Genomic DNA, 20,156 nt, shown 5'->3' on the forward strand with positions numbered 1-20,156 from the left:
GCCAAATTTATGTATAACTAATGTAAGCTTAAAGACCTTCATTAAATCTTAAAAAACTTAAGGAATAAAGAACAAATTTTATTCTAAAAAATTAGGTTTATTATGTACACAACAGAAACTGAAAATTCTAAGGAATAATTGAATCAAAAGAATTGTAAACAATGGAGAGAGATAAGAATTATTATGGTCCTGTATCAGAAGAAAAATTATAAAATGTCTTCAAAAAATCAGACGTGAGGAGAGTTGTTGTCTGCTTTGCTTTCCAATTTCTCTTCTTCTACGACCTCATCATCTTCACTTACTTCATTGGACCGGTCCACACTATTCATAAATATCCCTACAAACAAATAAAAATTACGTAAAGATAAATATATATATAGAGAAAGAGATTATGAGCTGAGTTGAAAAGAACAAAAATTTGAGTCCTTAATTACCAATTCCCCATATAATAGCTGCGAGGAAGAGGATTGAAGTAATGATAAGAGTTGATTTTCTCCAATTTTTGAGACGATCCTGCAAAAAGCATTGAGAGAGTTTAATAACAAATCTAGTTCTAGAAAAGTAAATTATAATCTTTGTGTAGTTAGTAATCACTAATGATAAATGCAAACCTGCATCTTTCCATAGAGTGGAGAAGAAGGGACATCGCCTAAGATATGGATCAAAACAGTTGAAGTAGCCATTGATAGTGGTCTCAAGTTTGGTCTAACGCAATGGAGACACACATAGTTCACTGGAGCCTGCAGAAAAAATAAGCAAATGTTGTTTGGTCAAACAAGTCGAGAAAAGAAACAGAGATTAGCAATGAACCAATAAGAAGATAAATTACCTGTGGTGCAAAGATTAGAATTTCTCCCAATGCGAATAAACCAATGAAGGCATACATATTCTTCATCAAGAAAGCAACAAAACAAAACCCTGCGCCGAGTAGAGTTGATGCAGCTAGTAACTGTATAAAAGATTAGTGTTAAGAGGTAATCAGAAAAAGATGATCATTCATTGTAATTAAAAAAGGTGTTTCATGAATTTGGTTTTACCTTGAAGGTGTTTGGAAGTGTAGCAGTTATGCGATCAAGCACATAGCTTCCTCCTAATGTTCCAATAATCCCGCAGATGATTGTAAGTCCTCCAAAAATCATGTCTGCGTTTTTCATTTGGTAGATACCAAAACCAGCTTTTGGTCCCCAATATGAGTAAGCTCCAATCACAAAGTTGTAGGTGATGTAACCTAGAACATTTACGATAAACACTTTCTCGCTGAAAAGAGCCTTCATGTCTTTTCCAAATACGACAAACAGGTTCTTGGATCTGCCCAAAACAAGGAAGATGTCAGTATACAAAGTTGTCTTTTGCATTGATCGGAACAATGAAGCGAGGATAGAGAAACTCACTTGGGAGTTTTGGTTTTAATTTTTGAAGCTTCTGCATCTGTAGGAGACGCTGTTTCAATAGATGTAGAGGGTTTCTTCAAATCTTTATCAGCAAAACCTATACACAACGAAAAGAGGAAACTTTCAATAAAGATTGGCACAGCTTCTGGAAGAAATTACGCAAAAGAAGATTATTACGTATCTAGTATCTCACCTTTTAGCTGCTGCGGTGGTTTGATACAGAAGGACAAAACAACAAAGATAGCCATTGCAATTGCCTCAATGTAAAACGCCCAACGCCATCCCAAATGGTCACCAATCTAAACAACGAAATCAAATAGAATATAAACATATAGTTCCTCAGACACAGAAAACTTTTACCGGGAAAAAGAGTTTAGCATAAACTTACGTATCCACCAAACACGTAGCCTAGAGCAACTCCTGCTGGTATACACATGTAGAACAGTCCAAGCCAGAAATTTTTCTGGAGAGAAAGACAAAAAAAAATCCATTAAAGTTAAGTGAGTAAACAACTAGCAAAAAAAACAGTAACAGTTCCAGCAGATGGATTGAAAACTAACCCTTTCAACAGGTGCACTATCATCGATATACGGTGCTGCAAGACTAATAAAAGAAGCCTCACCAACCCCAACAAACCTATAGGAAAGTTAAGAAAAAAAAAAGACTGTTAGTTAATAACTTAATAATGTACAGTAACCGGAATGAGAAGGCGGGTAATGCTAAGAAATAAAAACTCACATTCGAAAAACAGCAATCATCCAGAAGTTGTAGGAAAACCCGCAACCAAGAGCAGCAATAGTCCAAACAGTTAATCCAACACCGATCAGTTTAAAAGGATTGACTCTGCAAGCAAATCATAAAAAGTGACAGTAATAATCAAAACAATGACTCTTAAGGTAATAATATACACATACACCTAAAAACAATGACTCTTTATGTTTATAAAAATTCAACCTTTTGGACAATCCAGCGAATATTGGAGAAGCAACAAGAAGTCCAACCATAAACGCAGATGACAAAAGACCATCTTCAAAGTTGGTTAAGCTAAACTCTCCCCTGTATCAACAACACAAAAAGAAAAAGTTATATAAGTCATTCCCAAAAAAACACAATCAAATCAAAATCAGAAACAGATAGAAAGATTAAAATAAAATAAAAAAAACTAACTGGATTCCAGTTCCGGCAGAGCAAACCCCTTTAGCATCGCATGTTTTTGCGCTTCCGTTAACACCATTACTAGCGATCACTCCTCGATCCACGTAATTGATCAAGTTAATGAGACATAAGATTGTAACGAATCTAGAACAAAGAAATAAAAAAAACCGTGAAGAGTTACAGAATCAAATAGTAAACAAACAAACAAAAAAACTAAAATCAAAACCCCACAAAGTGCTTAGGTCAAAAATTCAATCTTTGTTTGAGAGCTTACTTCCCAAAAAAACATGACACAACCTTAAAAAAGTTTTATCATATCACGAAACTCTTGCCTTACTTTTTGGAAATCTAAACTCACCCCAATCCACTAGATTTTGCCTTCACACACAATCATGCTTAAATCACAAAACCAGAGAGAGACAGAGAGAGATCATAAAATTCATAATTCGTCATCATCATCGTAATCAACTTCAAAAACCCACCAAAAGAAATAAACAAAAAATTGCTCATCTTTTTTTTTTTACCTTCCCGGAGTCAAAAACCGTTTTTTAGTCGGCGGCGGTGGTGTCGTCGTCGTCTTCGTCGAAACTTCTTCGTTAGCCGGAGAATCTCTCAGGCCAACTTTCGTCATTATCTCTCTCTCTCTCTATCGCTGTCAGATTCAATTTCACACACTCTGTCTTTCTTTCTTTACTAAAGGAACAAATTTTGATTTTTGATACAGAGAGAGAGAGAGAGAGAGAGAGAGAGAGAGAGAGTTCTCTTCCTATCTCTGTTATGAATCCGATTCCTATATTGATTTGGGTATATTCTTTTTTTTTTTTTACTTATGCAACAAACTGTGATTTTTTTTAAAAACTCTAATTTATCCAAATTTTATTCTATTTTATCACTTTACAAATAAAAATCAAAACAATATCTTCTACTTACGGTTTCTAAATTTCCTTCTTTTAATCAACAGAATTATTGAAAAAAGGTTGTAATTTTCCTTTTGACCCAAAAAAAAACAAAAAAAGGTGTAATCTCTCCTTTATATATTTTTTTTAATTATCTTAAAATAAATAAAAGCTATTTTTAATACACTTATTAGGAGTCCAAATGTTAGTTGGAAACAAGAAATCAAACATACAACCAATTTGACTAAACACACGGACACAACCATAGTAGTTTAAAAAAAAAAAAAATTCCTTACTTTGGCCTCTTTATATGACATGGACACAATCGTATCAATAATAATATGTTCACCACCTTCTTGTTTACTACTTGTTTGTAGTTTCAGAGGTTCTTAATGGAAGTATATGCAGAGACGTGAAGGTCACAGCACAAGTCTTTCTCCATTGGGTTTTCCAGTTCAAAGGGAGCAAACAACAACTTGTCCCTATATTTTTAAGAGGAGAAGAGAAATGCAGTTATTATACATACACGATACACCGTGATCGATGTATTGAGATCCCTTACTTGTGAATAGCTAATGTTGGTTCGAGACCAGGGATTGAGCTATGTGATGATGACATTATTACAACTTTGTTGGAGTAGACTACACCACCCTGGTTTTAGTAAGGGGCATAGTAAAGAACTGTGAGAAAAATAATGAAACTTGGATATACTATTCTTTTTTGTATTTACCTTCCACTTACCTTCAAAATATTAACAAAATGTGGATTTTTGTTATCTTGTAAGCGATCAAGACGGCGTAGCTCAGCTGGATCTAGCCCACATAGCTCCAATTTTTCAGGAGGCACAAGACCCTAAAAAGCACAGCCAGTTCTTAATCAATTTTGCCAATGTAGAATGAGTAAGAATTAAGGGAAAAAAGCAGAGTGGCTTGCCTTGTCAAAGTCTTGGCATGTCAAGAGTATTCTAGTACCTTCAAGTCCCTACAAAGTTTGCAGAGAGTTGTCTATAAGATAACTACGGCATGATGGTCATTAACCGAATGCTGAAGTTTGAAGCGTTCTTTACCTGATTAACAAAAACATCCCAAAATAGCGGTCCAACTATTGCAGTTTGCCAGTTGTGAATGTGTAACACATCAGGCTGCTTTCCAGATTTTGCAATGTAATCCAATGAAGCTCGAGAGAAGTAGGAAAACCTGACTTTTTTAACCGATTAAAACAACCTCACATATAAACCAAACCCTTCTAAGAACAAATGGAGATTCAAGCTCAATTATATCAAATTGAAGTACTGACCTATCAAAATCATCTGTATAGCCATATACTTTATCACGACTAAACATTGACGAGTAATACACTGGTTGAATAAGCGTCACTCCTATCCCACAGACAACTCTGCATAAACAAGGTTCTGCTTACCGTATATTGAGGAAGAAAATGGAATGCTTGACAATATTTTGCTGATTCTTCTCTTACCAACACTGAAAAAGGTTAGCATTATAAGAAGAGTAACTTCCACCGACTCACTTACCCATTCCATATTCGGTTAGCATGCAGTTGGCCATTAAAATAAGAATATGCATCAGCTTCGATTTCCCGGAGCCCTTCAATTTCGTCCAAATCAAGTGTAGAATATCTATTAATGAATACAGTATTCATTAATAGGATTCTGCTTCACACATTAAAGTTGGTGAAAGTATATATTTGTCCAAAGAATTTGACTCATACTTTGGCAATATAACTTCAACCAAGTAGCCCTTTCCTTGGAGTGCACAAGACAGTCCTGTAATATATGAGGCCAAAGGTCCAGCAGAAACTAAAGGAGCCATTTCGGTGCAAATATGAATCACGTGGAAACCATTCCTGGAATCAAATGACACATAGAAGTCAAAACATAAATCAAAAATCCAACTTAGAGTTTGAAAATAAAGCACACTCAAATTTTTACCTTTGGACTTTATGTGGGAACCGTCTGAGTTCTGCTAGAACTTCGGCATCTCCTTGTTGCAGGACATCAAAGGGAAACTCGGAGATGTTCACTTCATGCTCCTTAACCAATTTTCTCATGGATGAAGCCTCTTCAATGTTCACTAATCCATTGATCACCATAGCATCAATACGGAGAAGCAGCTCCCAGAATAGAGACGACTTATCTACTTATATATGGAAAAATACAACTTCAGAAACATATCTATGAATCATCAAATCAAAGCATGACTTGCAGAAAAAACAGAACCTTTCTTGATTACAATCTGACTTTCTTCCTCCAACTGGTTTATCCTTTCTAATAATTCATCTTTCTCCTTCTTCAGATTCTTCAGCTCCTCAACTGCAGCTACGCGTTGCTTGTTTAAGAGCAAGATATCTAAACACATAACAAAAACAATACAATACAACCAGTAAGTTATTAACCTTTCAGAACATGAAAACCGAAACTAATGGCATCCAAAATTTGTTTACTTTGTTGAGCTTCTCTAAAGAGGTTCCATATATCTTTTTGTTTTGCAACATAAGGTAGTCCAATATTTTCCTGTAAAGTTACCAATCACATTAAGCAAATCATAGGAGATTCACATACTTCAAACCAAATAAAAGTACCTGAGAATTCTCCAACTCTTCGTGCCCTTCTGATCTGGAATGAACAAAATCTAGTTCAGTCGAAGAGAAAGGAAGAAAAAAAAAAAAAAAATCCATTTTTTAACACAACCCAAAAGTTCACTTTAGATAAGCAACGATTTCATGAAATTATAATCCACATTTGTAAAATCAATTGTAAATTCACCAAACAATAAGCTATGATACTATTAACTTGAAGAATCCGTGTCAAGTAAGATCAGTAAGAGAAATCAACCTCAGACAATGAAGAGCGTGAGACTTTTGATACTTGGGGCTCAGTATATGGACTTTGGAGGATGAACCACGCAGCGACAGATTCCATATCACCGAAAGATTCACCGCCGCCGCTGCTTGCATCATTTGGTAAAAGTTCGAATTCGTCGCCGGCTAAATTTAGTGACTTCAGCCAAATTTGCCGGGAACGACAAAATAGAAAACAGCCGGAAATAAATTAATAAAAATAATAATCACAAATATATGGAAACTCGAAATACCCCAGTATTCTCAAACGTTTCAACATTCAACCCAAATATTATCGTTTGTTTCAAATTTCGCCCTATAACTTCTAAAAGGACAAATAGAGATATCAAACATAAATTATAGTATGGAAACTCGGGAGTTACCCCCCTGTATTTACTTTTATTTTGCGAATTAAGCCCACACTTTCTAAAAGAACTCTTTCGAAAATACCCCAATAATTGTTGTTACTCTCGAAACTCACCCCACAATTTTGTAGTGTGTGGGTACTATACCAGAACCCCTTCTTAAGATTTTGATTTTGTCAGAGCAAAAAAGATCAATCCTTTTTGTGATACTCATGGCGGAGGAAGTTAAAGGAGGATGCTTTACACCTTACATTCACTCCCAAACCCTAAATTGCCACGATCGAGCCGTCTCCTCCGTGAAATTCTCCTCCGACGGTCGCCTCTTAGCCTCCGCATCCGCCGATAAGACAATCCGCACTTACGCAATCGACACTGCTCAATCGGATTCCATCTACAGTCCCGTTCGCGAGTTTTCCGGCCACGACAACGGCGTATCGGACATAGCCTTCTCTTCCGACGCGAGGTTCATCGTCTCAGGTTCAGATGACAAAACCCTTAAGCTATGGGACGTTGAAACTGGTTCTCTCATCAAAACGCTTAGGGGACACTCTAACTACGTCTTCTGTGTTAAGTTCAATCCTCAATCCAACATGATCGTCTCTGGTTCTTATGATGAGACTGTTCGGATCTGGGATGTTAAATCTGGCAAATGCTTGAAAACTCTTCCTGCGCATTCTGATCCCGTGACTTGTGTTGATTACAATCGTGATGGGTCTCTCATTGTGTCCAGTAGCTACGATGGGTTGTGTCGGGTTTGGGATTCTGGGACTGGGCATTGTGTGAAGACCTTGATTGACGATGAGAATCCTCCTGTTTCCTTTGTTAAGTTCTCTCCCAATGGCAAATTCATCCTCATTGGTACTCTCGACAATAAGCTGGTGAGTGAGTCTCAAAGACTTGACCTTTACAATGTTTAGTTAATTTCAATTCGAGGTTGCTTGTTGTCGAATTCATATGTAGGAGAATCGAATCAAAACGATATTAGGAAGGCTTTGTGTTATAGTAGTAGATTGAGTAAATGAAGACTTGTTTATGAATAATAGAACCATCAGTGGTCTCTCTAGGTTCATTTGGGTCGATAGTGTTGTGTTAGAGATTAGTTTTAACTTAGAGAGGTTATAAGACATGGATTTGAAGCTCAGATTGTTAGAAATTGTGTTTTTGCCTTCTTTGGTTTCCTCTCAATCAATCTCTCTCACTCTCTCTGCGGTATTTTGAATGTACAGAGGTTGTGGAACATTTCAACATCTAAGTTCATCAAGACATACACCGGACACTCAAACTCTCAGTACTGCATTTCTTCTGCATTCTCTGTCACAAACGGGAAGCGGATCATTAGCGGATCTGAGGACAATTGTGTTTACATGTGGGAGATGAATTCCAAGGAAATGCTTCAGAAACTAGAAGGTCACACCGAAACCGTTACGACCGTGACATCCCACCCAACCGAGAACATGATTGCATCAGGCTCACTCGACCAATCAATAAGGATTTGGACACAGAAGAAAGAATGAAGAAGAACAACAAAATCTTTTAGAACCCATCCTGTCGAGAGAGGTACACATTCACCAGTGATCCAATGCAGTATCATCATGTTCTTGCTAATGTAGTTCTACTTTGATTGATGCTAGTTTTCATCAGTTGTCTAGTGATGTAGAAACTAGAAAGTGCGATACAATTGTAAAAGAGACATAAACTCGATCTGACACCATTAGGTTTAAAATCCTGCAAATGGAGAATGACTTGCGAGAGTAACTACAGAATATGTTCAGAACATGTTTTCTCTCTGTTCTCTGTTTTTTTACCAATGCAAATATACATTTTTCAAGTATTTATTAATTGTGTATAGTATACTGATTGAGTAGCTCGTAGAGATCAGATAAGTTCTTGGGGACTGTGTATCAAATTAATTGGACTATGTTTTTAGATAGAGCTGTCAACCGGGCCACAAATCCACGGGCTTGGCGCAATAAGCATCAACACTTGACCATAAGCTGGTGAATGAATCTTAAAGGCTCGAGCTTTAGATTGTTAGATATTGTGTTATTGGTTTCCTTGTATTCATTGAATCTTTATAATCATTCACACTGAAACTGTCACGAGCCTGGCATTTCAGACAACAGAAAAGTCAGTCTCACGCCACTCAAAGTAAATCCTGCAAAAGGAAATTGATTTGCGAGAGGTAATACAGTAAATGTTCAGAACATGATTGTTTCCTCTCTTCTTTCCCAGTACAAATAATACAGTTTATTCAAGTAATGGAGTGTTTTAAAAAAGTGATCATACGAACTGAACAGCTCGTAGAGATAAGTTATGGGGACTGTATCAAATTAGTTGGACCATGTTTTATGTCCGTGATGGTCGGACTCAGAAACAGAGTGGATGATGTGAAGATGACAAGTTTATGGTCCCATTTTCACTTTTATTGGATCGTATTTCAACCTTTCAAATGGACCACTAGAAATAGAAACTGAAGAGAGAAAAAAATAAAACCATTCTTTTTTCTAATATCAATATCAAACCAAAAGAAAAAAAAAGATGACTTTGTGTTGAGACCTTTGTCTTGGTTTATTTTGCTTCATCATGCGTCACTTTCACACCATGTTCTCTCTATTATTACACGATTTCAAAAAGAAGCAAAACATATCACTGCCTAAACCTTAACTTTATGCTTCAGTTTTTCCTAATATAATAAACTTTCAAATTCCTTATTGTACTAAAATCAACTATGGTTGTTTTATTCTTCCGTTTGATCTCGGTTCCAACGACTGAAAAAGAAAAAAGATTTCACATGGTATTGTTAGCTTTAGAAAAACTATGAATATGGTATAATCATTCCATTCATATACGTATTACTACTAATCATAGTTATCTTTTTGGTGAGAAAAGATTTGAATCAAGATTTGTGTTGGTAATAAGAATCCTTATAGAGATGTGTATTTAAGGAGACAAAAAGGAACACAACACGAGACGATGCGGTAAAGAATATACAAAAAAAAAGTGTGGTAATGGATACAACGTGATTCCATCCATGGTTAAAATAGTTTTGGTTTTGGCTTTGGATTCTTCTCTATAATAAACACTTATTATATGGGTTGTGCTCAATATGCCACTCGGCCCAATAAAACAAGTTAATTCTAATTTCAGCCCAACAAGATTGTGAGAAAGTCATTCACTTTCCGCAGAGGGCAATCTCGACAATTCGCATCGGAAACCCTAGGGAACTCTAGGTCAACAGTCTCCTATAAAGGGAGAAAGCATTTATTGGGATCAAGATCCAGACCGGCGGACAATACCTAAAGAGCAATACTTTGCATCGGAAACTGTTATTGTCTTTCGTATAATTCATTCCTATTTTCAGTTCGTCACTTTTAGCTTGCTAGTTCGCTTGTGAACTAACGAGCTCGATCCCGATTTGTTTTAAGTGACGATCTCACGTTTTCCCCCGTTAATTTCCACAGAATCTTTATTTGTTTAAATTGTGCAATCCTCGGTACAAACAAGAATCCTTATAAAGATGTGTATTTAAGGAGACAAAAAGGAACACAACACGAGACGATGCGGTAAAGAATATACAAAAAAAAAGTGTGGTAATGGATACAACATGATTCCATCCATGGTTAAAATAGCTTTGGTTTTGGCTTTGGATTCTTCTCTATAATAAACACTTAAACCAATGTTATCTCATTATGCTTCATCCCAATCTATTCTTCTATTGTAGTAGTATATAACTCTTACAACTTCAATTTTCAAGAAATTTTAAATTTCTAAAAGAGGTTGGAAATAGGGAAGAGGGTAGGAAAAAAAGAGAGTGTATAAATCAATAAACGAATCTCATTAAGCACCTACTTCCCACAACTTTCATAAAGTTTCTTACATAAAGCTCCCTTCACACGTGCTTACGAAATGAGAATCTAAATAATAGTATGAATCTGGCTCAATAATGTTTCGAAGATGGTTTTAGGTTTACTTAAGAAATCTGTTGACATTTATGGTGTGATTTTTCAAACAATATAAGTTAATTACTCTCCCTACACCAAAGCCAGAAAAAGATTTGCATATAAATTTGAGACTAGCATTTAAATATTATTACACTGTGGAAACGAGAATGCAGAATGATTATAGAAAGGTCAGTGACAGTGAACTGTAGCAACTGGCAAAGAAACCTCGTTAGCTGTGGAAGTAGCTACTTCCACCCTTCACACTTTACAATTACGATCACGCCCCTAGTTTCCTTCTCTTCATAAATAGTTAATGACAACAAATCAGAGGGTGTTCTAGTCGTTTCCAATAGTTATACCAAAACCGACAATAACAATTTGTGGTTTGGGGTGGTTTGGTCATTTCAACTGCAGTGGAACGAGCAGTCCATTCAAGTCCAACGAGCTGTTTGGCCTGGGTTATTCATGTTCCCCCCAATGGCACAGAAGTAATTACGTAGATGTTCCATGGTCAAGAATGTATTCAGTCAAACAAATAATTGACCAATACCTTTCTGTTAATTTTTCATACCACCAGCAGAATTATTACTTTTTAATAGTTATCAATCATTTTCAAGCTCTTTTATTTTTCTTTTTTACAACTTTTATTTTTCTTTTCTTTCATCAGAGTCTTTTTACACTTTCACATAGCTTTTCTAAATTTTTATCTTTTGCTCGTTTTTCTATACATATCGTTTGAGAAAGAATTTTATTACTCCCTCTTTCTCCTGATGAAGATTGATGTTTGAATTTTTTTACATATTTTAAGAAAATAATGATTACTGAGTTTAAATATATTTTTTCCTTTGACTAAAGAGATATTATTTAATTTTAAATCAATAATAATTCAAAATTTTAAATATTTTCAATGATTACTTCTTGAAGTTTACAAAACATCAATTTTTGTGGGACAAAAAAATATTTCAAAACATCAATCTTTACTAGACAGAGAGAGTATATGGTATGAATTGGTGTAGATATATATTTATAGGCTCCTACTACAACAACAACAAAAAAAAACACTATTTACTGAAATGTACTTCACATTTTTTTATACGACCAAAATCAAATAAATACGACCCATTGTTAACGCAAAAAAAGGCACAACAAGTACAAAACAAAACATAATAATTAATTCACTATTGTATATTCGGACACATGGGCCAAAAATTTACGGCCCAATAAGTATAAACCTCTGTTTTAGACAGCGGGTCCCTCGGTGGTAAACTTTTTGACTAATCCATTGGATGCCCCCCTTCCCTTTGGAGATGATTGCATCTTGACCGTTCATCTAAATTTCATTATTGGGTTTTCTTTCGCTTTAAAGCATCATTAACTTATTTACGTATGGGATTAGATTACCAATAACGATCTTTTTTTAGCTTTTGTCGTTTTCCCAAAAAACCATAGTTTTAAGAATATATATCACCTGTCCCTTTTTTTTTTTTTTTGGTATTTCTGAGTGGTTTTAGTTATTCTTTCTACATCCAATTACAGTTAAACATGTTCAAGTTTAATGGAGAAAACAAGTAAACAACAATTGATTATTAGATAAAAGAAAGAAACAAAAAAAGGTAGAAAAATACGTAGTCGTATTATAGGGGATTTTGTCAACACTTGAAAATATATATCACCACCACATTTCAAATGTTTCAAGAACAACATGGCTCCAAAACAAAATAAATGAACCTTCGCTAATAATAGTATATTCTCCATCGTACGAACCTTATGAATAAATAATCATAGCACAATATTCATTTCGTCAAAGCATAATGGTTTTGGAATCTGAATTATTTGTAAAAATGTATATAGTTTGTTTTACTCCGTTTGTATTAAATTAAAACTCCAATTTCAGAAACGTATATCAATATTTGTGAATATTTCACTATTGAATTAAAATGTATAGGTTTTTTTTTTTTGGCAGTCTATCACTTTCACTTTTTTATCTAATCAGAACTAGTAATTTGTTTTTACTTATCTACCTCCAATTACTTTTTAGTTTTAAAATCAAAATCTGACGTGGCAAATATCTTCAATTCCAAAAAATAAAGCAAAATAAAACGAATATAAAACAAATTCACACCTTCTTCCTCAACTTCGTCTTCTTCACTTACCATCTTCATTCACACTCCCTCCTCACACCAATCTCACAACCCTAATCTCTCACACACAAGAGAGAGACTGAGAGAGAGAGAGCGCTAAAAAAAAACATGAAACTTTTTCTTCTACTTCTCTTTCTTCTCCACATTTCTCATACCTTCACCACAAGCCGACCAATCTCCGAGTTCCGTGCCCTTCTCTCACTCAAATCATCTCTCACCGGCGCCGGAAGCGATGACCAAAACTCCCCTCTCTCCTCCTGGAAAGTCTCCACTAGCTTCTGTACATGGGTTGGTGTCACGTGCGACGTCTCTCGCCGTCACGTGACCTCTCTTGATCTCTCTGGTCTCAACCTCTCAGGTACTCTCTCCCCTGACGTCTCCCATCTACGTCTTCTTCAGAACCTCTCACTCGCTGAGAATCAGATCTCCGGTCCGATTCCGCCTGAGATCTCGATTCTCTCCGGTCTTCGTCACCTGAATCTCTCCAACAATGTCTTCAACGGTTCGTTTCCCGATGAGCTTTCTTCTGGATTAGTGAATCTCAGAGTTCTCGATGTCTACAACAACAACTTGACCGGAGATTTACCTCTTTCCGTCACCAACCTAACTCAGCTCCGTCATCTTCACCTCGGCGGGAACTACTTCGCCGGAAAGATCCCGCCTTCGTACGGAAGCTGGCCGGTTATTGAGTATCTAGCAGTTTCCGGAAACGAGCTCGTCGGTAAAATCCCTCCAGAGATCGGAAACTTAACGACTCTCCGGGAGCTTTACATCGGCTACTACAACGCTTTTGAAGATGGTTTACCTCCAGAGATCGGAAACTTATCGGAGCTAGTACGACTCGACGGTGCTAACTGCGGATTAACCGGAGAGATTCCACCGGAGATCGGGAAGCTTCAGAAGCTCGACACGCTTTTCTTGCAAGTGAATGTGTTCTCCGGTCCGTTAACTTGGGAGCTAGGAACGCTCTCGAGTCTCAAATCGATGGATTTGTCTAACAACATGTTCACCGGAGAGATTCCCGCGAGTTTCGCGGAGCTTAAGAACCTCACGCTTTTGAATCTCTTCAGAAACAAGCTTCACGGCGAGATACCGGAGTTCATCGGAGACTTGCCGGAGCTTGAAGTGTTGCAGCTTTGGGAGAACAATTTCACCGGAAGCATACCGCAGAAACTTGGGGAAAACGGTAAACTCAATCTCGTTGATCTCTCTTCAAATAAACTCACCGGAACTTTACCGCCGAACATGTGCTCCGGTAACAAGTTGGAGACTTTAATCACTCTCGGAAACTTCCTCTTTGGTTCAATCCCTGACTCTCTTGGTAAGTGTGAGTCTTTGACCCGGATCCGAATGGGTCAGAATTTCTTAAACGCGTCAATCCCTAAAGGACTATTCGGATTACCCAAATTAACTCAAGTGGAGCTCCAAGATAACTATCTCTCCGGAGAGTTACCGGTGGCTGGAGGTGTCTCCGTCAATCTTGGCCAGATCAGCTTATCAAACAACCAGCTTTCAGGTCCATTACCTCCGGCGATCGGAAACTTCACCGGCGTTCAGAAGCTTCTCCTTGACGGTAACAAGTTCGAAGGTCAGATTCCTTCAGAGGTTGGGAAGCTCCAGCAGCTCTCCAAGATTGATTTCAGCCACAACTTGTTCTCCGGTAGAATCGCTCCGGAGATCAGCCGTTGCAAGCTCTTAACTTTTGTCGATCTGAGCCGAAACGAGCTCTCTGGTGAAATACCAAACGAGATCACTGGTATGAGGATTTTGAATTACTTGAATCTGTCGAGAAACCATCTGCTTGGATCAATCCCTGGTTCGATCTCGTCAATGCAGAGCTTAACATCACTTGACTTCTCTTATAACAATCTCTCCGGTTTAGTTCCGGGAACCGGACAGTTCAGTTACTTCAACTACACATCGTTCTTGGGTAATCCTGATCTCTGTGGTCCTTATCTTGGTCCTTGTAAAGATGGTGTTGCTAAAGGAGGTCACCAGAGTCATAGCAAAGGACCTCTATCAGCTTCTATGAAGCTATTGCTCGTCCTTGGACTACTCGTATGTTCGATTGCTTTCGCGGTTGCAGCTATAATCAAAGCTAGATCATTGAAAAAGGCTAGCGAGTCACGGGCTTGGAGACTAACAGCTTTCCAGAGACTAGACTTCACATGTGATGATGTATTGGATTCTCTCAAAGAAGACAACATTATAGGCAAAGGAGGAGCTGGTATTGTCTACAAAGGTGTAATGCCTAATGGTGATCTAGTTGCGGTCAAAAGACTCGCTGTAATGTCCCGTGGATCTTCCCATGACCACGGATTCAACGCAGAGATTCAAACCTTAGGAAGGATAAGGCACAGACACATCGTGAGGCTTCTTGGTTTTTGCTCTAACCACGAGACGAATCTACTTGTCTATGAGTACATGCCTAATGGTAGTCTCGGTGAGGTGCTTCACGGTAAGAAAGGAGGACACTTGCATTGGGACACACGTTACAAGATTGCTCTTGAAGCTGCTAAAGGACTCTGTTATCTTCATCACGATTGTTCACCATTGATTGTTCACAGAGACGTCAAATCAAACAACATCCTCCTTGATTCAAACTTTGAAGCCCATGTTGCTGACTTTGGTCTCGCTAAGTTCCTTCAAGATTCTGGTACTTCTGAATGTATGTCTGCAATCGCTGGATCATACGGCTACATAGCTCCAGGTACTAACAAAAAGATTCAAACTTTACAATCTCTTTTGCTCTGTTTCACACAAAAAAAAAAAGATTCAAACTTTACATTAATCTCTTTTGCTCTGTTCTATTTAAAGGTTCTGACTTGAGGATCTTTTGCTCTGTTTTGTTGTTTGTATAGAGTATGCGTATACGTTGAAGGTGGATGAGAAGAGCGATGTGTATAGTTTCGGAGTGGTTCTTTTAGAACTCGTCACCGGAAGAAAGCCCGTCGGAGAATTCGGAGACGGTGTCGATATCGTGCAATGGGTTCGTAAGATGACTGATTCGAACAAAGAGTCGGTTCTGAAAGTGCTCGATCCGAGGCTTTCTTCGATTCCGATTCATGAAGTTACACACGTCTTCTACGTCGCGATGCTCTGTGTTGAAGAACAAGCTGTTGAGAGGCCGACGATGAGAGAAGTTGTTCAGATTCTCACCGAAATCCCCAAGTTGCCACCGTCTAAGGATCAGCCGACGACGGAATCAACGCCGGAGAATGAGCTTTCGCCTAAAGCCGGTGGTCAAGGAGGAGGTCCACCGGATCTACTTAATCTCTGAAAGTTTTACGATTCCCGGAGGTAAATTTAGGGGTATAGGGGTAAATTCGTCCTTTCAATGGTTTTAGCGATGAGAGATTTGGTTTGTTAATCTACTTTTTAGACTGGTTTTGTGATTTGGTTCGGTTTAGTATTTATTGGTTTAACTCTTTTCTTAAGTGTGTTTAAATTTTCCTCGGCTTTACTTTTTATCTTCTTCTTTTCTTTTTTGTTTTTTAATTATCAAATTCAGCTCTATTTTAGTTTGTAATTTGTATGAATGAAATATGTACAGTTGGGGTTTTGAGGAAAACTAATTTTACGTTACATGTATTGTGTAGTGTGAAGACTCTTGCATCAGTGCATGTCTTAGCTGTAGCGTCACGTATTTGCCACTGATATGAACATCCTCTTATATTAATTGGTTTTTGGTATTTTGACATTGTTAAGAACCGTCGTAAAAATCTACGATTTTTTACTGTTACTGGAATTGTTTAAAAAAAAAACTGATTCAGATTAATCCTCCTTATAGCTTTAAATACACCCCAAGAAGAAAATACATATTTGAACTTTTGATCTCCATCAACAAGATTGAATTTAGGTGAAAGTTTTTTAACTTGGAAGAATAATTAAAGAGAACAACGCATGTGGGTAAAAAAAAAGTCAGAGAGAGAGATCAAAGGTATAAATGTGGTGGGGAGATAAATGATTGGTTTTGAGTTAATATGAGAGAAGGTAAGAAAGTAAAAAAGCTCTCTCGCTCACAAATATTTTCTCCCACATGCAAAATTATATACCAAGTCGTAAGTCCTTTAATGGTTTTAATGAGATCTCTCTGTCTAACTCTATTCCCTTCTCATGAAGCAATTTCTAGTCTTCGTTAAGCATTTATGAACTAGCTCGTGCTCATAAATATATGCCGCACCCAACTTACATTTATATGGTTTCATTTGGTTGTACGTAGTTTACAATGATGATTGTAGATCTTAGAGTAAGTCTAGGTTTTTACAAGGAATTTTGGACTAAACAAACAAAATTGAAGCTATGTAATGTTTGTTCAATTTTTGTATGGCATAAAGTAATCGGCAAGTTGTGGCTTTGATAGGAGATTCTCAAGGAACTCAATGATAAATGTTTACACGAAATTAAGCATTTTCTATAATGCAACAGTCCTCCGTTGAAAGATAAAATCCAAACACTGTCATCCATTTAGTAAGATCTATTGCTATATGTTTATGATTCTTTTTTTTTACTATACTCCAAACAGGTAACTATTTGAAGAGCGTTTTTTAAAATTTTTATATAATAACTATTTGAAGAGGTTATTGCAAATTTATAATTAAAAAATAAATATAACGTTTATTTGATTATTTCACAAACGAACAAAAAGAGTTTTTTGTATGCTTTGATACATTCACACGTCCATTGCGTGTGTGTGATCACGATTTCATCATTCACATAACAACTATACGGCCATGGGATACTTCATGTTCGATGGATGACAAAGGTGAAAATAAAAGGTGGAAAAATAGTTAACAATGTCTTTTCTTATCAGCTTTATATTCTCACATTATGCGTAATTCCCGGACAAGAAAAAAAAATTACAAACTTTCTTATCTCAAAGAATTTTCATCTGTGACAACTCATAAGCACTGAAAATTAGACTCCCCAATTTTCTAACTCAGTTTACTCTGTGTCTACGCTATAGGCCTTCCACATAGTAGCACATAAGTATAAAAATCAAATTCAAACATTTCTTATTGGTTAGATTTAGAGGTAAAAATGCCACGTGGAATATATGATTGTGATGTGACAGAGACACGTATAAGAGAAAGAAAGAAAGGAGTGCACTGTGGTTTTGAATGGGTCCTTTTTGTCATCTTCTTGGTTTCATTGTTTTCCCCGACATAGTTATGTCCCATCCCCTCGTAGTTGCTAAGAGAATCCTTACACCAAAGGTAAATTACAATTACATAATTTAGATATTTATTTGTTGATTTGATATGTGAAAAAATATGCCGTTAATAGAGTTATGTATATATTTGGTATCAGCCACTTGTACAATTTCGAAATTCTTACACAAGAAAAAAAACAATCTAATCGGCTCTTACCTGCTATCACTCCCTAGTCCCTATATAATATACGAAAGTGCCTAATTAATTATGTAAGATACTCTTACCTATTATTAACCTGATTTATGTACTAGTGGTTGTTGTGTTGGCCCAAATATTCCCCATTTCGTTTGAATTATGTAGTGAATCCCTATATAAGTTGTGTGGTATATAAATTATGTTAATATGTGCCCAAAATAAATTCCATAAAAGATCGGATTAATTATGTGTTCTTACTTCTTACAATGTATGATTAGTGGAGTTGAAATGCAATGACTTCGTACGTCAACCGATTGTTTTCCCTGACATGTGTGACTGAACTTAAGTAAAATAAAGGACGTAAATAGTTAGTAGATGAAGTTGATTCATGGTACGTAGTACGTGTGCGTCAATACATCTCTCTATGTAATGTGTTATGTGTGTGTGAAAATTATTATATGTCATATCGCAACGTGATGTTAGGTAGAGATTCGTAATACATCATCCAGTCAGTCATCCATATATGAAAATAAAAAGATTCACTTTGAACTTTCATAGTTTCACGAGTAATAATGTGTACTTATATAATTATGATTCATTGGAGTACTTTTTGTTATTTTTCAAAAGAAAATGCAGGATATATAATTCATGATTGTAATATATGTTCTTGTAACCAGAGAAGAACTATCATAACATATTAATTATATGGTTAAATTTATAAAGTGTTATATTGAGGTGACGTTGAGATGACAAAAAGCAGAAGAGACATTGGTTAATGCTCCCTTTTCGTTTGTATACAGACAGTTTTGAAAAATCAAACGTGACAAATGTTTCCATATGCTTCTTCTGATCCTTTTGAATTTACACGCATATATACAGTGTATATATCTACCTCTTACGAAAATAATTAATTTAAAATTAGCTGTAAAGCTCACTCGCCACACTATTCATGAGATAACATAAAATATAAGTTTTGAATAATCTATCTTCCTTTATTTTGTATACAAGGCATGATCTAACTCCTAATAATGAATATTGTCTAATATGTAATTATTACTGCCATTATTGTAAGTTATGCACATGCATAAACACAAACAATATCTATCAGCTTTTTAAAAACAAATTATACAGGTTGAAATCAATGTTACGTTGAAAATTTTAGTCATGCGTTATCGCAAACCACGCCTTAACATTGTTAACAACAATGTCGGCTGGTAATAAAATGAGATGACACAGCTAAATTTTTACCACTGGTTTATATTCTTGCATTTTCGTATAAAATTGTCTATACTAAAGTAATAAAATTAAACAAAACTAAACTCATATCCGTTGAGACTCTCTGTCAAGGTTAGCACTTAGCAGTATATAGTAATGATCACATATTCGATAAATTGAAATTGATCAAGTTAAGACAATTTTAAAGCAAAGTTATAATTACGAATCAAAAACTTTAGCTTTGTTTTTTTTCATTCTCATTTCGAATCCAAATCCCACCAATTACTAGTATCCTCCAAATAAGGAAGACCCAGTCAACTTTGACACGTGAGTTGCCCACACGTGTCTCGTAAACATTCTATAAAACGCACGATAGATTGTTAAAACTTAAAAGCATCACGAGAGAACTCATTATTGAGATTTTGCCTTTCTTTACTTTTTTTCTTTCTTCGCATTTTTCTCCTTTTGCTGCAATTTTAGTGGTTTGTTTGTACTTTAATTGATACTCTTTTCAAAATGAGAGATCACACGAGACACGACACACAGAAACACGAGAACGTCCCACACACCAAAACACTAGTATCTGGTTTTATATGATTGCAACCGTAAATTATGTGTCCGTGAGAGAAGGTTCTTATTTATATGCGGATGTGAGTAAGTAAATGATCCGTTTTGGGGGAAAAATCGTGACACCACACCATCTGAATAAATACATATTAATTAGGCCAGGAATATACGGTCCTTAGCCCGACCCACATGTTATTTTCGGATACTAAAATAGTAGAATGGGCTTTATTTTTGAAGACTAAAGCCCAATATCTAGAGACGAGATAATTACACCCTCAATG

General features: G+C 36.3%; 4 protein-coding genes across 6 annotated transcripts; 2 read left to right on the forward strand and 2 right to left on the reverse strand.

Moving 5' to 3' along the window:
- Positions 1-65: 65 nt before the first annotated feature.
- Positions 66-3,390, reverse strand: LOC104727227 (putative sphingolipid transporter spinster homolog 1). Its single transcript, XM_010446278.3, has 13 exons — positions 3,071-3,390; positions 2,559-2,690; positions 2,346-2,447; positions 2,130-2,234; positions 1,952-2,027; positions 1,780-1,854; positions 1,585-1,690; positions 1,392-1,488; positions 1,038-1,308; positions 830-949; positions 612-740; positions 435-513; positions 66-337 (listed from the first exon to the last, which is right to left on the reverse strand). The coding sequence occupies exons 1-13, from the start codon at positions 3,175-3,177 to the stop codon at positions 228-230; spliced, it is 1,509 nt and encodes a 502-aa protein (XP_010444580.1). The 5' UTR covers positions 3,178-3,390; the 3' UTR covers positions 66-227.
- On the reverse strand, positions 3,359-6,841 carry LOC104727229 (putative starch synthase 4, chloroplastic/amyloplastic). Of its 3 annotated transcripts, none has more exons than XM_010446279.3 (13): positions 6,294-6,841; positions 6,041-6,074; positions 5,903-5,972; positions 5,679-5,807; positions 5,391-5,598; positions 5,171-5,305; positions 4,974-5,078; positions 4,739-4,837; positions 4,509-4,638; positions 4,376-4,423; positions 4,184-4,294; positions 4,005-4,093; positions 3,359-3,924 (listed from the first exon to the last, which is right to left on the reverse strand). In XM_010446279.3, exons 1-13 carry the CDS (start codon positions 6,416-6,418, stop codon positions 3,822-3,824), a joined length of 1,386 nt encoding a protein of 461 aa, XP_010444581.1. In that variant the 5' UTR covers positions 6,419-6,841; the 3' UTR covers positions 3,359-3,821. The 3 variants fall into 3 exon arrangements, 2 of the variants coding, with proteins under 2 accessions (XP_010444581.1, XP_010444582.1); XM_010446280.3 differs by having other exon boundaries at positions 5,391-5,595; positions 6,294-6,506; XR_015572395.1 differs by having other exon boundaries at positions 3,562-3,924; positions 4,509-4,642; positions 6,294-6,506.
- LOC104727230 (COMPASS-like H3K4 histone methylase component WDR5A) lies at positions 6,783-8,494 on the forward strand. The gene is made up of 2 exons (XM_010446281.3): positions 6,783-7,541; positions 7,890-8,494. Exons 1-2 carry the CDS (start codon positions 6,876-6,878, stop codon positions 8,175-8,177), a joined length of 954 nt encoding a protein of 317 aa, XP_010444583.1. The 5' UTR covers positions 6,783-6,875; the 3' UTR covers positions 8,178-8,494.
- A 4,062-nt stretch (positions 8,495-12,556) lies between these two features.
- On the forward strand, positions 12,557-16,330 carry LOC104727231 (leucine-rich repeat receptor-like serine/threonine-protein kinase BAM1). The gene is made up of 2 exons (XM_010446283.3): positions 12,557-15,455; positions 15,607-16,330. Exons 1-2 carry the CDS (start codon positions 12,854-12,856, stop codon positions 16,023-16,025), a joined length of 3,021 nt encoding a protein of 1,006 aa, XP_010444585.1. The 5' UTR covers positions 12,557-12,853; the 3' UTR covers positions 16,026-16,330.
- Positions 16,331-20,156: the final 3,826 nt, after the last annotated feature.

This window comes from Camelina sativa, chromosome 11, assembly GCF_030686135.1.
Source record: "Camelina sativa cultivar CO46 ecotype springtype chromosome 11, ASM3068613v1".
Classification (NCBI taxonomy): domain Eukaryota; kingdom Viridiplantae; phylum Streptophyta; class Magnoliopsida; order Brassicales; family Brassicaceae; genus Camelina; species Camelina sativa.

Excerpts from the sequence above, each read along its gene's own strand:
- LOC104727227 (XM_010446278.3), bottom strand. The coding sequence starts at position 3,177 with ATGACGAAAGTTGGCCTGAGAGATTCTCCGGCTAACGAAGAAGTTTCG. Across the intron at positions 1,855-1,951 it reads ATAGTGCACCTGTTGAAAGG|AAAAATTTCTGGCTTGGACT; the intron begins GTTAGTTTTCAA and ends CTTTCTCTCCAG. Across the intron at positions 1,691-1,779 it reads GCTACGTGTTTGGTGGATAC|ATTGGTGACCATTTGGGATG; the intron begins GTAAGTTTATGC and ends TTCGTTGTTTAG.
- LOC104727229 (XM_010446279.3), bottom strand. The coding sequence starts at position 6,418 with ATGATGCAAGCAGCGGCGGCGGTGAATCTTTCGGTGATATGGAATCTG. Across the intron at positions 5,079-5,170 it reads GTTGAAGTTATATTGCCAAA|ATATTCTACACTTGATTTGG; the intron begins GTATGAGTCAAA and ends ATTCATTAATAG. Across the intron at positions 4,639-4,738 it reads TATACAGATGATTTTGATAG|GTTTTCCTACTTCTCTCGAG; the intron begins GTCAGTACTTCA and ends TAAAAAAGTCAG.
- LOC104727230 (XM_010446281.3), top strand. The coding sequence starts at position 6,876 with ATGGCGGAGGAAGTTAAAGGAGGATGCTTTACACCTTACATTCACTCC. Across the intron at positions 7,542-7,889 it reads GTACTCTCGACAATAAGCTG|AGGTTGTGGAACATTTCAAC; the intron begins GTGAGTGAGTCT and ends TTGAATGTACAG.
- LOC104727231 (XM_010446283.3), top strand. The coding sequence starts at position 12,854 with ATGAAACTTTTTCTTCTACTTCTCTTTCTTCTCCACATTTCTCATACC. Across the intron at positions 15,456-15,606 it reads ATACGGCTACATAGCTCCAG|AGTATGCGTATACGTTGAAG; the intron begins GTACTAACAAAA and ends TTGTTTGTATAG.